An 18,193-nucleotide genomic window follows, 5' to 3' on the forward strand; every position below is an offset into this window, starting at 1 on the left:
AATTTAGACACTGTGAGATTCTTGCTTAAGCTCTTTGATGAGTTTAAAGAGGGCTTGAACTCACATTTTTACCCCAAGGCAAATTGCTCACAGGTCTTCATTTTACACGAAGCAGACTCTGGGGAGCTGAGTGACAGTCTGGCCTTGGAGATTTTCATTGAAAGGTTTGAAGCACATGTTTGAAGTACAGCCATGCGATGGACCTGGAATCAGGTTACCTGGGACAGAACTTGACTGCATGATTGTGTAGACCTGGGACACTGCTTAAACCATTCTGGGACCCGACCTTTTCATTTCCATCAACAAAATGAACAGAGTAAGGCCTGCTTAGCTGGCTTTTCCTAGATTTGAGGTGAGGAACATGGAGATTAGCACAGTTACTTACAAAGTAGCAATCAACTGAAAACTGAACCAATCAAATAAAAAATATAAAGTACAATATACACAACAAAATAACTGCTTTATTAATACACAGTGCAAAGTATTAGTGTTCCTCTATCTCCACAGATTCTGAGTTTCAAATTAGGGGGAATATGTTTTCACTTTTACATAGTGAATTTCTAAGAAGACTTATTTAACAAGCACTTAAAGAGTGCTTTTAAGTGCCAGGCATGGGTAAACTGTTTTACAATAATGGACTCATTTGATCCTTATCACAAGACTATGAGGTAGATGCTATTATTGCTCCTATTTTACAAATGGGGAAACTGAGAAGAGAAGCAACTTGCCCAAGTACCTGATCTGAGATTCAAACCTAAGCTGTCTGTCTCCAAGAATCCTTGCTTTTAACCCCACCGCACTCTGCTGAGGATGGCTGTGAGGTTAGTTAGATAGAAGATAAAGATGAGGTGTTCCCTGTTCCAGTTGGAACAGCTCATTCAATGTGATTGTCATGTTGTTCTTATTTTTAAATATATGGGGTTTCTTAGAGTCAAAAATTAGGAATAGAATTGGGAGTGGATGATTTCCACGGAGGCCTTTGGAACGAAATCCAAGTCTAGGAGAGGGAAGTCTGGTGTTCTGCTTCTTCTGGGAACTTGTAAAATATTCTCAGGCTGGCCTGATTTTATCAGGCAGATGTACTTCTAAGACACTTAAATATTTCCTCATCCCACAGTGTTTATCAGGTCAACCAATGCTTGTATAAAAATACAAGCAAAATCATCCAGAAATGTTTATGTTCTACCAAATGAATTCAGTGTGTGAAACGGTGGTTCTACCCCATGCCCTATATGATTTTTCCTTTTATAGCCATATCTGGACAACTTTAAACAGATGAAGTCTGAGGTATATACTTAGGGCGTTTACAAAATTCTTCCTGAGTTGGGTCAGCAAGACCATAGTTCTTGCACAATTGAAAAAATATGGCAACATGTCCTTCTTTAGTTTTATAATTGGTCTGGGGAAGGACATAGTTCTGTGTGTGTGTGTTTTTTTAAATCAACTGTATTCGGGTATAATGAATATACAATTTGATGCACTCATTTAAACTGTATGAAGACATAATTTTAATTATGAGGTATCTTTCTCTCTCTAGGTACATATCTAAAATGGAGACATAGAAGACATTTTGGGGGATCATCTTCCTTGCAGCTGGTTTTGACTTCATCAAGTCACAGAGAATTGGTAACGCGTTGGGTTCTTTAAGCCAAAAATGATGACCTTGCCAGGAATAGAGTGGTAGTGACAATATTAAAAGAAAATATTACAGGAGTTTCATACTTAACAAATGGGAAATGATTCTTTGAAGGAGAATTTAGAATCTGAAAACTTTTAGTTAATAGTGGGCCCTTGATATTTTTCAAAGCTTAACCTCAAATGATGAAAACTAGATATTAAAAGATGCTATCCTTCTGAATGTGTTACCAAGCTCTCAAATGCTTTTGTAAATGTGGGCCTATTCTATTGACTCTGCATTTTGCTTTGTCTTCTTTGGCTGTGCTCTTCCACAGGGCAATTGTCATCGCAAGGTGAATAGTTTCCCCGAGTGCTAAGGACACTTCTGCAATTTTTTTTGCAGTCATTTTAACTTTGGGGACTTTTCAAGATGAAATCATCAAAAGAAGATTGTATGAGTAGCCTGAAGCTCCCACTGAGACAATATTGAGTTTTAAATGTTCAGAAATGTTTACGCAGGCTGTTATTTGTTGGGAAAAAACATGAAGTCTCTAAATTTCTCTTCGGCTCTGACTCCTCTCATGTGAACAGAAGCTGTGACAGTGAATCTTCTCCTGCTTCAAACACCTTCTAAAATGACAAAAATCTAGTCGTTCAGAAAGTAACAATGTATGAAAATGTAATATATCTCTCAAGTTGCATGTGATGAAACCATATCTTTGCCTGAAATACATTCTATAGCTGTGAGGTTTCTCCTGATTGGAAAGAACAGGGAAACACTTCCTGGTCTGTGTTTGATCTCTTCTGAAAGAGCTTTCAAGGGGACAAAGCAGGTGGCCATCCCTGGAGCACTCACTGGACCCTCTCCTCTCAAGAGGATTGCATTTGGAGGGCCAAAGGGAAGGGAAGCTTAAAGGGCCTGAAGCTCATTGATTATCATCCTTTTCAATAATCCTGACTTCACTTGGCTTTATGATTGAGATTAGGCAAACTTCCCAGAAGTGGGATTTAGAATCTAGAAGTGACTGTCCCTTCAGGATTTACTGTCCCTGAAGTACAACAACCTTCTCCAGCCCTTTTCCACCTAAACTCTCATGTGGTCTTTGCCTTTCTGTAACATGGGCTTTCAATTTAATCTTCTTTATGGCAGTCCAGGGTATGGGCTAGATGTCAAGGGACCTGGTTTCTAATGCTGGCTCTTCGAACAGATTTACACAGTTACTTTGCCTTTCTAGGTCTTATTTTCCTTATCTGTGAGATAGGTGAATCGAACTCATTCTATACTTGCACTGTTCAATACAGTGGGCACTAGACATGTGTGACTATTTAAATTAAAATACATTAAAATTCAGCAAAACTTAAAATTTCATTTCTCTCAGTCACACTAGCTACAGTTCAAGTGCTAAACAGCCTAGTGGCTGCAGTATTGCACTGCGTAGTCTTTTGTTTTTGTTTTTGTTTTTGTGGTACTTGGGCCTCTCACTGTTGTGGCCTCTCCCGTTGCAGAGCACAGGCTCTGGACGCGCAGGCTCAGCGGCCATGGCTCACGGGCCCAGCCGCTCTGCAGCATGTGGGATCTTCCCGGACTGGGGCACGAACCCATGTCCCCTGCATTGGCAGGCGGACTCTCAACCACTGAGCCACCAGGGAAGCCCTGAGCATCTGTTTTAATACAGGCGTGACTGGAACAGAACAGGTATGAGTTTTGTGTCTCAGAACTGGCCTCTATGGCCAGAGAGACAGACATGAATGAAGTAATCATGGAAATAGATATAAGATTACTGCTGAGATAAGTACATGAAGGTGTGGTAAATGGTAGCACATTCTGATCCAGACTGTGCAGTCAAGAAGGCTTCATTGAGGGAGTAAAGATGGGATGAAATAAAGCACGAGTAACAACCAGATTGTGAGGGAGGTCGAAGCAGGAAGAGACCAGCCTTCTCTACTGAGGTCCTGTGGGCATTTTAGAATGTGCCGAGGGTGGACAGGACTTGGGCATTCCAGGGCACACAGGAAATCAAGACATTCTCTACACAGACCTCTGTGAGAGGCACACACAAGGTATTCCAGGTTAAGAAAAAGGAAAGGCTTAGAGTTAGAAGAACTCAGAGCTGGTTTGGACAAACAAGGATTCCAATTTAACAGGAGTGGAGGGAGAGATAAAAAGTATAAAGAATGGGAGTGAAGTCTGGATGGACAAGTTGAAGTCAACTTAATGCCAAGTTTAAGGGTCTTGTTTTTTCCTACTGAGTAATCAGTTTGCCTAGAAAATACTGAAAGTTTCTAGGCAAGGAAGAACATGTTAAAGCTACAGGTTTGGAAGATTACTGTGGAAGCCAGTGTCTGGATCAGAAAAAGGAGGGACTAGATGTTGAACAAAACATAATAAGAACCATATGCCAGGCTTTGTACTCAGCATTTTAATTTATTATTCCATTGACTCCCTATGACAGCCTTATAAGATAAATATATCAGTTTCACAAATGAGAAAATTGTCTTAAAGAAGTCAAATAAATTTGCCTTGCTGGTAAATTAAGCAGCAGCATGGGAATTTGGAATTAATGAACTTCCTCTTACCACTATATCAGGCCAGGGAAGAGGTGAGGAGGGGTCTTCAGTAACATTTGGAAGTGGCTTCTTGTGGAGTCCAGAGATTTTCCCATTCCCTGTGTGTCTGAGACCCAGATCTCAGAGGTGGTCCCTACTTCACTGTTTTCAGAGTATGCTGTGTAACCACCAGAACCATGTACATAACATCCTCTGAGGAAGGTTCCTCTGGTGGGGGGCTCTCTCCAACTCTGTGGCTCTGTAGGATCTAGGACACAAAGATGGTACAATTAACAGCAGATTGTGAGAGAAGCAACCATTTGCTTATCATGTCATAGTCTCATGGCAAGTTGCTCCACCTCTCTGGTTCCCTGTCTACAGTAGTCAGGAGCCCTGCAAGTATTTTTCTCTTTTTTCTTCTCTTTTTTCATGAGATCTTGCTCTGCTAATGCTGTGCACATCTGTGATGAAGAAAGCCTTCTTCATTTTCTTACATGTGTTTTTGTGTGGGAGCATCAGGAAGTTGTGGAAAGATCCAGGGGTTTGGAGGTAGGGAGACGAGGTCCAACTTCCTCATACACAAATGGGTTAATTCTTGAGTTGTGAGTGTTAAATGAGGTAAGGCACATCTAGAGCCAAGCATATCACAGATTTCCAATAAAAGTATGTATTTTTCCGTGTCTCATTCTCACCTCTTTGACAGCGAATGCTTTAAAGTTCAAGTACTAAATTGCTCTTTTAATTTGAGTCTCACTTCCCCTCTCCCTTTAGGCAATAGGTGATTTTAAAAAGTGACACTTTTTTTTTAAATGTGATTTAAGGGCCTGAAGGGACCATCCAGAAAACCTGGAGAGCATGGAGAGCCGGGGCTGAGGGGAAATTCTGTGAGTGGCGGTTGAGGGATTTCTGCTGCTTTAATACAAGGATTGTGAACTGTTTGCATGGGCACAATGGCAGAGAACAACAAATTATTCATTAATGAGGCATCTGTTCAGCCTATCTAAGTATTGCTACAAATAAGAGATTTGAGAGGAAACCCATCTTATAGAACAATTGGGCTCTCAAAGAGTTTGGAATTTTAATTGCATTGGTTATCTGGGATTACTGAGCAGATCCAGAAAATGAAAAGTCACGACTTTGGTACCTTTCTTTTTTTAAAAAATATGACTTCCTATATTTTCTTTTCCTGTCTTTCCTGTCCATTTGAGCTAAGAAAACTTTTACTTTCTCAGGGGGATCCTGGAATTGATACTTTCATCCAAGGCCCTAAGGGAGAAAAAGGAAGGCATGGACACCAGGTAAGATGGTCTCTGTTTGCTTGGGGATACTGGTACCCACGGGAGCAGATGCTAGCTGGTGGAGGAGACTTGGGTATTCCAGTTGGATCAACATAGAAAAACAGAAAGCAAACCTGTGGGACTCCGATATCTATGGAAACAGGAACTCTGAATGCTAATCCCCACTTGTATCCTTGCCTAGCATCCATGTCTCTTAGTTTTTCTTTTTGTACAAATCTTATTTCCCACAACATTAGTAATATAAGTTACTTTACCTTGTTTTTCCTTGGTTTCTTCATCTCCAGAATGAAATTTTCAGACTCAATGATGCCTAAGATCTTTCCAGTATTAAAAGTCTCCAATTTTATTTTATTTTATTTATTTTTAACAACTTTATTGAAGTATAATTGCTTTACAATTGTGTGTTAGTTTCTGCTTTATAACAAAGTGAATCAGCTATACATATATCCCCATATCTCTTACCTCTTGCATCTCTCTCCCTCCCACCTTCCCTATCCCACCCCTCTAGGTGGTCACAAAGCACAGAGCTGACCTTCCTGTGCTATGTGGCTACTTCTCACTAGCTATCTATTTTACATTTGGTAGTGTATATATGTCCATGCCACTCTCTCACTTCTTCCCAGCTTACCCTTCCCCTTCCCATGTCCTCAGGTTCATTCTCTACGTCTGCATCTTTATTACTGTCCTGCCCCTAGGTTCTTCAGAACCTTCTTATTTTTTAGATTCCATATATATGTGTTAGTATACGGTATTTGTTTTTCTCTTTCTGACTTACTTCACTCTGTATGACAGACTCTAGGTCCATCTGGGTCCACTCACTACAAGTAACTCAATTTTGTTCCTTTTTCTCTAATGATTAGTGATGTTGAGCATCCTTTCATGTGTTTGTTGGCAACCTGTATATCTTCTTTGGAGAAATGTCTCTTTAGTTCATCTGTCCATTTTGGAATTCGGTTGTTTGTGTTTTTGGTACTGAGCTGCATGAGCTGCTTGTATATTTTGGAGATTAATCATTTGTCAGTTGCTTCATTTGCAAATATTTTCTCCCATTCTGAGGGTTGTCTTTGCAACTTGTTTATGTTTTCCTTTGCTGTGCAAAAGCTTTGAAGTTTCATTAGGTCTCATTTGTTTTTTTTGTTTGTTTGTCTGTTTTTATTTCCATTTCTCTAGGCAGTGGGTCAAAAACGATCTTGCTGTAATTTATGTCATAGAGTTTTCTGCCTATGTTTTCCTCTAAGAGTTTTATAGTGTCTGGCCTTACATTTAGGTCTTTAATCCATTTTGAGTTTATTTTTGTGTATGGTGTTAGGGAATGTTCTAATTTCATTCTTCTACATGTAGCCGTCCAGTTTTTCCAGCACCACTTATTGAAGAGGCTGTCTTTTCTCCATTGTATGTTCTGCCTGCTTTATCAAAAATAAGGTGACCATGTGTGCATGGGTTTATATGCCCAGTAGTGGGATTGCTTTATACTATCCTAGTTTCCTATCCTGTTCCATTGATCTATATTTCTGTTTTTGTGCCAGTACCATACTGTCTTGATTACTGTAGCTTTGTAATATAGTCGGAAGTCAGGGAGCCTGATTTCTCCAGCTCCGTTTTTCTTTCTCAAGATTGCTTTGGCTGTTCAGGGTCATTTGTGATTCCATACAAATTGTGAAAATTTTTGTTTTAGTTCTGTGAAAATTGCCATTGGTAATTTGATAGGGATTGCATTGAATTTGTAGGGTGCTTTTGGTAGTATAGTCATTTTCACAATGTTGATTCTTCCAATCCAAGAACATGGTAAATCTCTCCATCTGTCTGTATCATCTTCAATTTCTTTCATCAGTGTCTTATAGTTTTCTGCATACAGGTCTTTTGTCTCCTAGGTAGGTTTATTCCTAGGTATTTTATTCTTTTTGTTGCAGTGGTAAATGCGAGTGTTTCCTTAATTTCTCTTTTAGATTTTTCAGCATTAGTGTATACGAATGCAAGAGATTTCTGTGCATTAACTTTGTATCCTGCTACTTTACCAAATTCATTGATTAGTTCTAGTAGTTTTCTGGTGACATCTTTAGGATTCTCTATATAGTATCATGTCATCTGCAAAGAGTGATAGTTTTACTCCTTCTTTTCCAATTTGGATATCTTTATCTTCTGTGATTGCTGTGGCTAAGACTTCCAAAAGTATGTTGAATAATAGTCATGAGAGTGGACAACCTTGTCTTGTTCCTGATCTTAAGGGAAGTGGTTTCAGGTTTTCACCATTGAGAATGATGTTGGCTGTGGGTTTGTCATATATGGCCTTTATTATGTTGAGGCAACTTCCCTCCATGCCTACTTTCTGGAGGGTTTTTATCATACATGGGTGTTGAATTTTGTCAAAAACTTTTTCTGCATCTACGGAGATGATCATATGGTTTTTCTCCTTCTGTTTGTTAATATGGTGTATCACATTGATTGATTTGCATATATTGAAGAATCCTTGCATTCCTGGGTCAAAACCCACTTGATCGTGGTGTATGATCCTTTTAATGTGCTGTTGGACTCTGTTTGCTAGTATATTGTTGAGGATTTTTGCATCTCTATTCATCAGTGTTATTGACCTGTAGTTTTCTTTTTTGTGACATCTTTGTCTGGTTCTGGTATCAGAGTGATGGTGGCATCATAGAATGAGTTTGGGAGTGTTCTTCCCTCTTGTATATTTTGGAATAGTTTGAGCAGGATAGGTGTTGTCTCTTCTCTAAATGTTTGATAGAATTGCCTGTGAAGCCATCTGGTCCTGGGCTTTTTTTTGCTGGAAGATTTTTAATCACCATCTCAATTTCAGTGCTTGTGATTGGTCTGTTTATATTTTCTATTTCTTCCTGGTTCAGTGTGGGAAGGTTGAGCTTTTCTACGAATTTGTCCATTTCTTCCAGGTTGTCCATTTTAGTGGCATATAGTTGCTTGTAGGATTCTCTCATGATCCTTTGGATTTCTGCAGTGTCAGTTGCTACTTTTCCCTTTTCATTTCTAATTCTATTGATTTTCATCTTCTCCCTTTTTTTCTTGATGAGTCTGACTAATGGTTTATCGATTTTGTTTATCTTCTCAAAGAACCAGCTTTTAGTTTTATTGATCTTTGCTATTGTTTCCTTCATTTCTTTTTCATTTATTCCTTATCTGATCTTTATGATTTCTTTCCTTCTTTTAACTTTGGGGTTTTTTGGTCCTCTTCGTCTAATTGCTTTAGATGTAATGTTAGGTTGCTTATTTGAGATGTTTCTTGTTTCTTGAGGTAGGATTTTATTGCTATAAACTTCATTCTCAGAACTGCTTTTGCTGCATCCCATAGGTTTGGATTCCTCGTGTTCTCATTGTCATTTGTTTCTAGGTGTTTTTTGATTTCCTCTTTAATTTCTTCAGTGATCTCTTTGTTATTTAGTAGCGTATTGTTTAGCCTCCACGTGTTTGTATTTTTTACAGATATTTTCCTGTAATTGATATCTAGTCTCCTAGCATTGTGGTCGGAAAAGATACTTGATATGATTTCAATTTTCTTAAATTTACCAGGGCTTGATTTGTGACCGAACATATGATCTATCCTGGAGAAAGTTCCATGAGCACTTGAGAAGAAAGTGTATTCTGTTGTTTGGGGATGGAATGTCCTATAAATATCAATTAAATCCATCTCATTTAATGTGTCATTTAAAGCTTGTGTTTCCTTATTTATTTTCATATTTGATGATCTGTCCGTTGGTGAAAGTGGGGTGTTAAAGTCCCCTACTATGATTGTGTTACTGTTGATTTCCCCTTTTATGGCTATTAGCATTTGCCTTATGTATTGAGTTGCTCCTGTGTTGGGTGCATAAATATTTACAATTGTTACATCTTTTTTGGTTGATCCCTTGATCATTATGTAGTGTCCTTCCTTGTCTCTTGTAACATTCTTTATTTTAAAGTGTATTTTGTCTGATATGAGAATTGCTACTCCAGTTTTCTTTTGATTTCCATTTGCATGGAATATCTTTTTCCATCCCCTCACTTTCAGTCTGTATGTTTCCCTAGATCTGAAAAGGGTCTCTTGTAGACAGCATATATACGGGTCTTGTTTTTGTATCCATGTAGCGAGCATGTGTCTTTTGGTTGGATCATTTAATCCATTTATATTTAAGATAGTTATCGATATGTATGTTCCTTATACCATTTTCTTAATTGTTTTCTTTTTTTTTTTTGGTAGGTCTTTTACTTCTTTTGTGTTTCCTGACTAGAGAAGTTCCTTTAGCATTTGTTGCAGAGCTGGTTTGGTGGTTCTGTACTCTCGTAGCTTTTGCTTGTCTGTAAAGTTTTTAATTTCTCCATCGAATGTGAATGAGATCCTTGCTGGGTAGAGTAATCTTGGTTGTAGGTTTTCCCCTTTCATCCCTTTAAATATGTCATGCCACTCCCTTCTGGCTTGTAGAGTTTCTGCTAAGAAATCAGCTGTTAACCTTATGGAAGTTCCCTTGAATGTTATGTGTCGTTTTCCCCTTGTTACTTTCAATAATTTTTGTTTGTCTTTAATTTTTGCCCGTTTGATTACTCTGTGTCTCAGTGTGTTTCTCCTTGGGTTTATCCTGTTTGGGACTCTCTGTGCTTCCTGGACTTAGGTGGCTATTTCCTTTCCCATTTTAGGGAAGTTTTGAACTATAATCTCTTCAAATATTTTCTTGGGTCCTTTCCCTCTCTCTTCTCCTTCTGGGATTCCTATAATGCGAATGTTGTTGTGTTTAATGTTGTCCCAGAGGTCTCTTAGTCTGTCTTCATTTCTTTTCATTCTTTTTTGTTTATTCTGTTCCACACCAGTGAATTCCACCATTCTGTCTTCCAGGTCACTTATTTGTTCTTCTGCCTCAGTTATTCTGCTATTGATTCCTCCTACAATAATTCCTTATTGTATTGTTCATCTCTGTTTGTTCTTTAATTCTTCTAGGTCTTTGTTAAACATGTCTTGCTTCTTCTCAATCTTTGCCTCCATTCTTTTTCTGAGGTCCTGGATCATCTTTACTATCATTATTCTCAATTCTTTTTCTGGAAGGTTGCCTATCTCCACTTCATTTATTTGTTTTTTGGGGTTTTATCTTGTTCCTTTATCTGGCACATAGCCTTCTGCCTTTTCATCTTGTCTACCTTTTTGTGAATGTGTTTTTTTTTTGTTCCACAGGCTGCAGGATTTTAGTTCTTCTTGCTTCTGCTGTCTGCCCTCTGGTGGATGAGTCTATCTAAGATGCTTGTGCAAGTTTCTTGATGGGAGGGACTGGTGGTGGGTAGAGCTGGTTGTTTCTCTGGTGGGGAGAGCTCAGTAAAACTTTAACCCGCTTGTCTGCTGTTGGGTGGGGCTGGGTTCCCTCCGTTTTGGCTGTTTGGCCTGAGGTGACCCAACACTGGAGCCTACCTGGGCTCTTTAGTGGGGCTAATGGCTGATTCTGGGAGGGCTCATGCCAAGGAGTACTTCCCAGGACTTTTGCTGTCAGTGTCCTTGTCCTCAGGGTGAGACACAGCCAACCCCTGTCTCTGCAGGAGACCCTTCAACACTAGCAGGTCAGTATGGTTCAGTCCCCCATGGGATCACTGCTCCTTCTCCTGGGTCCTGATGTGCACACTCCTTTGTGTGTGCCCTCTAAGAGTGGAGTCTGTGTTTCCCACAGTCCTGTTGAAGTCCTGCAATCAAATCCTGCTAGCCTTCAAAGTGTGATTCTCTAGGAATTCCTCCTCCCGTTGCCGGACCCCCTGGTTGGGAAGCCTGATGTGAGGCTCAGAACCTTCACTGCAGTGGGTGGACATCTGTGGTATAAGTGTTCTTCAGTTTGTGATTCATCTACCCAGCAGTTATGGGATTTGATTTTATTGTGATTGTGCCTCTTACCATCTCATTGTGACCTCTCCTTTGTCTTTGGATGTGGGGTCTGTTTTTTGGTGAGTTCCAGTGTGTTCCTGTCAATGATTGTTCAGCAGTTAATTGTGATTCTGGTGCTCTCACAAGAGGGAGTGAGAACACATCTTTCTACTCGGCCATCTTGAACCAATCTCTGCTCCTAACTTGTTGATGCCAAAGTTCTTCTCCCTGAGAAAGTCAGATGAGGATCTCATGAGCTTATTAAAAAATGTCCAATATAGAAAACAATACAAAAAACAATATAGAAATGTGAGGAATCATCATTTTGTCTTTCTCCTTCTTTGGGATAACTTATTTTTTCACAAAATCTAGCATACTTGAAAAGAAAGACATGATAACACAATTTTTTTCTACCATATAAATTTTTGGTAAAAATAATTTCAATAAGTGTTTCTACCATAATTAAATAACACTTCCCTAGTATTGTGGAATATTCAAATTGCTTCAGAATTTTATCTATTATAAATAACAGTTGGAAGAACAGCTTTGTCCAAAATTTTTTTGTTTCTGTATTTCATATTCTTTCCCAATTTATGTATTCTTATTGAGTTAACATGTTACTTCACTGAATAGTTATCTAAAATATTCCTACTTGTCATCCAAGGGGGTTTTCCATTTCTCCTGAAACTTGGACTCATTTTTTCTCTGGACACCACTCGTTTTCTGACCCTAAGTAAGTGAGAGCTCTAGAGAGTTCCCTCATCTGACTGTGTATAGCATCCCCTGTGTACCCATTACTCCATGTGTGCAGAGACACACTCTTTTGCCTCCTGTTTTCATTTTCCAGCTGTACCCTACATGATGCAGATAGAGAGGGAAGTGCCAGCATTGTTCAAGCATTAAGCATGGCTTGTTGGAGAACACCTATGACTACTGTCCCAGCATGGGGAACCCTGAGGTGTTGTCAAACAATCTTTGGGTAAAGAATGCTTATGACATGGATATTTTAAAACACCAGAATTAAATCCATTTGCTTCTAGAGGAGTGCTGACCAATAGAAGTTTCTGAGATCATGGAAATTTTCTATATACGTGCTGCCCAATATGGTAGCCACAAGCCACATGTGTTTATTGAACACTTGAAATGTACCTACTGTAACTGAGGAAACTAAAATTTTAAATTTAATTTACTTTAGATTAATTTAAACATAGTAGTCACATGGGGTTAGTTAGTGGCTTTTGTATGGGGCAGCCCATGACTAGAGAGTCAACTCAGAAGTGTGTAGACATCTAAACTGGTCTTTCCCTTACCTCTTTCTTTCCAGGGAATTTCTAGTATCGACGGACCTCAGGGAGAAACGGGAAATGTTGGCCCTCAGGTAGGTATAGCCACTTGTGGGATGTATTTCATCTGCTTTTGTGGAGGATAGAGGTATGATGGGGTGAAAACTGGCTTGTTTCCTTCTGTAAGGTCTCTGCTTCCCTTCTCTCCTTAGGGTTCAAGAGGAAGATGAGGTCTGCCAGGGCTAAAGGTCAGTGCTTTCTGAGAAGAGTGGCTTCTTGTTCCACATATATGGCTACTTTATATAAGTTCTCTCATATAAAGGGGAGTGTTGGTTGGGTTGTTGGAGGCTGCATGATCCCTGGGAAATTTCTATGGAGACCTTTTCCATGAAGAAGGAGAAGTCTGTATGGTTCTTCTCTGCTCCCTCTCCAACCTGCTATAATATTTCATTTAGATGGAAAATAAGCTAACATCTTAAAGAATTGCTTTTACCTCTGAAATAATGATTTTTCCATTTAAAGAAGTGGGACTTCCTGTGGGTGCATAAGGGGATCTCATAGTCACTAAATAAAGGTAAAAAATTGAACTTTTACTATTTCCAAAGAAGGAATAGTGTGATTTCAGGGTAGAATGGGATATCTCTGTGGGGGAATCATATTTTACTGAGCATTTACCTAGCACCAGTCACTGCACTAGACCTTTATTTATATGACCTCATGTAAACCTTTCTGCAACCCCAGGAGTTATGAGCATCATTAGTTAATTTTTAGGGCTAAGAGAGGAAATAGAGGTTTAGCAAAGTGAAGTTAGTTGTTAGAGGCTACATAGCTTTGGATTCAAATCCAAAGATTAGGAAACTCTTCAAAATTTTTGTACAAAATGAGAGTTAAATTTGTTATGTAGATTCCTTTCTAACATATTCTGGTCGTGCTCTGCTGGTATTTTTTTCTAGCATTCTCATGATTTAGAGATGGAGGAAAAGTCAGAGACTGATTTATGTCATTTCTGAGCCTGCGAATGAGTGCGTGTGTATGTGGCTTCAAACCAAACATGTTGGAAAGCATAGCTATTGAGAAATCCCAAGTCTCACAAATCCAAACAAATTCTGTTGACACCAAGTAAAATCTTAATCTGTCTCATAAAATGTTAAGATTGAAATAAATTCTTAAATAGACCATTTCTTGTGCTTTGAATTCAGTTTTATAGCACTTGTGACATAAATAATGTCTTGAACTATCATTTTAGCCTATTGTTTTTAGCCCCCCGAAAGGCAGAAAGAAATAGTCTACGAGTTGACTAGGCTAAGTTTTAGGGAAATTCAGTGACTCTACGCAGTGGAAGGAATTTCCTACTCTTAAATTATTTAATACTTTTGCAATGCTATGTGCAGTTTATCTAAATAGCCATTGACAGTGGGTCTTCTGCTCACCTGGGTCTTGGTTACTTTTGGTTCCCTAAACTGAACTCCATTTCCTGTGTTTTTCCTTTTTATTTAATTGAAACCAGAGCTGAACCTGTGGTAAATTTAAAGTCAAATTGCACTTGCAAGCGTATAATGAAAAACGTTTCCCTGCCCATTTTTTCCCAGGTCTTCAGGCGCACTTATTTTCATCTCTTGGGGCTGTTCCTTCTGGTATTATTGCCATTTTTCTAAAGAACATACTTACTTGGCTATTTCTTGGTTTTCAGTTTTAGATGTTTTTCTATTGATTTCTTCCAGTGGGGGATAAAGATTTTTCTTAACCTGTCCATCTCCTCCATATGCTTCCCCCCAACTCATTCTTAAAATACACTTATTTTCTCCACTTTTGTTCAAATCAATTCATTATTCAGATGTTGACTGATAAATAGCAGTTACAGCTATCTAACTGTGATATTCCTTGAGTCACCCTCTCTCCCCATTTGTTTTGTGTTCTGTGTGCCTATTACTAGTTAATCATAAAGCTCTTTGACACAACTGATAACCTCCCAATATACTCAAACATGTGAGGTTTATTTTTCTTAGATTCCTCCTTCCTGGGCCATCTGTCCTCCTCCTCTCATCCAGGCTGATGTCTCTTTGGGCCTCTGCACTGTTGTCTTCTGGGGACAACTTTGGGAACAGCAACCTCTCATTTTGGGAGCAAAGTGTGTGCACACTGCCATCTTTAATAGAAAGCCTCTCCCATTAATACCTTGTCATCTTGATGAATCCCTATAGTTTTGGCTCTTTTTCAACAATCCCTATAGTTCTTTACTCTTTTATCTATTCAAGCTTTGATTTTTTAGTAAGAGATAAAATTCATAACTATTTGCAGACTCCAGGGTGAACTGGGTTTATATAACAAGCCAATGGTTTGCTAGTTAACCCAGTGTTGGAGCAGTGATCATATAGACTGATTTATGTTTTGAGGCTATAACTTGCTAAAGAGCAGCCAATACTGTTGGAAGAATATAGCTTACAGAGGTGCTGAACTCCAAATTACAACATTCCTTTGACCTTGGGAAAATATGGCTTGTTATTGTCTATAAAATTAGATATGTTGGCTTTTGCAAGATGCATAATAAAATGAAATTCTAACTAATATTTTATTTATGGAAAAGATTGTACTATGGCAAATAAATCTATGCATAGATTGTTTTGTCAATAAGGGAAAATTTTAATTTGTTAATTATGATAAAGTTAAGTATATCATTACCTTTTAAAATGTCCACTAACTCACCACTGTCCTGCAATTATTTTTATGTTTGTGTGTTTCCTTTACTTGCATAGGTAATAAGGGGTTATTATAATGAATACACCATTTTATATCTGATTTTCTGTGTTTCCAAATCTTCCTATTATCACTTTAAAACATTATATCTTACTCTGCTGAAGAAAAATGACTTACTAAACTACTTTTATGTTGAACATTTAGGTATTTCTATTTTTTTAGATGTCATGGTCAGTGATGTAAAGAAAAGCTGTATTACAAGGTTTTTGTTTTGTTCTTGCTTTTGCTTCACTGACAATTTCCTTAATATAAATGTATAGGCATGCATAAATTAGGAGTTTGGGATTAACATATACACACTACTATATATAAAATACATAACCAACAAGGACCTACTGTATAGCACAGAGAACTATATTTGATATCTTGTGATAACCTATAAAGGAAAAGAACATGAGAAAGAATATAAATATGTGTGTGTATATATATATATATAAATATAAATGTATATACACCTGAAACTAACACAAGATTGTAAATTAACTATACTTCAATTTTAAAAAAGTTAAAAAAAATATATAGGCATGGAGTTACAATAAAAGAGTCTGACCTTTGCTGTATAGAGCCATATTGTTTTCCGAAGTGTTGCACCATGAATGTCACTAATGTGATGTGCACATTAAACAACATTTCACAACCTGTTTCAAAATTTCTAGCTACATGCTTTTTAAGACTTGATTCACATTTATAAATCTAGATATCAACTCTTGAAGAACAGAATGATTTAACCATAATGATTAATAGAAGTGCTTCTTATTTATCTGAATGGTCTAAAAAACTTAAGAAGCACTAGTATTTGATCCACAAATTGACTCATTTTAGTTTAGGATTTCTTCTCCTTGCAAATCTATGAATAATCAGTAACCTAGTCAACATGTGAGCAACATGAGAAAGAAGGCAGCATCATTCACAGAGTGGGTATTACCCTCAATTTTAGAAAACACATCTCCTCTGTAGAAATGAAGATATTTGAGGGAGAAATTAAATCAGTTACCGGATGAATCAGTTTAACAGCTCACCCCTTGCCTAGAAAACTAGCTTAATGCTGTAAGAATCTGTAGGGTTTTAAAGCCAGTTTTCTGCTATTTCTTTGTGTGCTTTTTGTGCTTTTGTTCCAAAATGTCACACTTGTTGCTGTGCTCAACATTCTGAGTTTCCTCACATGGGATAAGCATCCTTAACACCAGCAAGCATTTAGCCCATGTCCCTTAAAAGGAGTGGATGCACTTTTAGGAACCAGTTATTATGTAAAATGGGAGTTTGGGTTGTTTAAACAAAGTATTTTTGCTTCCACCACTAGCTTAGATATTGGAAGGAGACTGGGAAAGACAGTAAAAATGTGGTTCTGCATTTTCCTTACCAAATAAGTGGGAACCACACCCCAACCCCCGCAATTTCCTTTCCAACTCTGATCCTAAGGGGACTGAACGCAGACACGCAGATCTTTTTTGCCTTTCTCTTATGGCTTTCAAGTGACACCTTGCAGGGAAGGTTGCCTTCAATAGGGACACTGAAGGTGCCTAGTGAACTCACTAAGTTTTATTCGTTTTGACAGGGTGTGCGTGGAGAATCTGGTGAACGGGGTTACGAAGGAGAACTTGGGTATCCAGGCTCACAGATTGTATCAGGGAACTTATTTTTAGTGCTGAAGACTACTTGTTTGAATTTTTAACTTAAATTCTTTGATAGGGATTTAACATGTATCAGAATGGTATAGGATGCCTCCCTCCCAGGGCCTCCCAAAGAAAATTGTATAGTCTCTCTTCTGGGCAGGTTAAACCCTGGTAGCTAATATCTTTTGAGCAATTACTATGTCCTATGTATGACCCTTAGAGCTTGTATTAGCTCATTCAATCCTTCAATGGGGAGGTTTTATCATCCCCATTTTACAGGGGAGAAATGGAGTGGGGATGGAGAAGTTAGGTAAATTGGCCAAGCCCACATAGCTTTCTTTGTAGGTGATAGACATGGGATTCAAACTCAGGCAGTCTAGTTATAAAATCTATGCTCTTAACTACTGCCTCTGAAGCTGTGTATGCAAATTACTCAAATAGTGTTTAATTCATTAAAATTGTATTCAATTTGGCAGGAAAAATCAGCAAAGTGTTTATTGAGTGTCAGGTATACAGAGGGCACTTTGCAAATATGCCTGGGTCATTCAGACCATTAAGGCAAGCGTCTTGCGCTGAAGGAGTTCAGTCCAGTGGGGCATTGCAAGCTATTGATAATAACCAGAAATTAAACCTCCAACCAGTTCTTCTGTAATCTTCTAAGCATAACCCAAATATGTCATTCTGTAAACCCTTCTGGAACACTTTCTGCATCTTTATTTTGAAAGCCAAATTGTTTCCAAGGATCCTCAAAAGGAGAACTTTAAAACAAAAGATTTTACTAACACATTGAATCATTCTCCACAATTTTGAAATTCCTATGAGTGTCAGATTGTCATTGAGAAGGTTTCTGCTGTTTTTTCTACTTGACAAAAGTACTAAAGAATGAAGTGGGTTATCAAGTGTTATTAGAAATTGTACTTATTTTATGATAGAAGATAGTATCTGAATCTAGGGGGAAACAACTGAGAGATATTTTTGGCTTTCCTTTTGATCACTGGCTTAATTCAAATGTGGGCACCCCCCCTGCCCCTCACCGTTGTTTTGTCCTGGACTTCTTTAAGTTCACTTTATTATACAGCTCAATGTAAGGGGAGCAACCATGAGTAAGATAATCCATAAAAACTCCTCTTGATTCTCACCTTCCCACTTGGGTGTGGGTATGATGGTCTGTTTAAACAGATAATTACAATACCTCACCCAGGAGTATAGAAGCCAGGATCAATGCTTCTAATAGAAAGAATT

At 38.2% G+C, this 18,193-nt stretch overlaps 1 protein-coding gene across 1 annotated transcript in view; it reads left to right on the forward strand.

The window, feature by feature from the left end:
• The first annotated feature begins 12,244 nt into the window (after positions 1 to 12,244).
• LOC137225588 (collagen alpha-4(VI) chain-like) overlaps positions 12,245 to 18,193 on the forward strand; it is a 65,945-nt gene continuing 59,996 nt past the window's right edge. The window contains exons 1-3 of the mRNA XM_067739783.1: positions 12,245 to 12,280; positions 12,626 to 12,679; positions 16,894 to 16,940. Coding sequence (XP_067595884.1) covers positions 12,245 to 12,280; positions 12,626 to 12,679; positions 16,894 to 16,940 — 137 coding nt within the window. The remainder of the gene's footprint in view (positions 12,281 to 12,625; positions 12,680 to 16,893; positions 16,941 to 18,193) is intronic.

The sequence above is a fragment of the Pseudorca crassidens genome, chromosome 5 (genome assembly GCF_039906515.1).
Source record: "Pseudorca crassidens isolate mPseCra1 chromosome 5, mPseCra1.hap1, whole genome shotgun sequence".
In the NCBI taxonomy this organism is placed as follows: Eukaryota; Metazoa; Chordata; class Mammalia; order Artiodactyla; family Delphinidae; genus Pseudorca; species Pseudorca crassidens.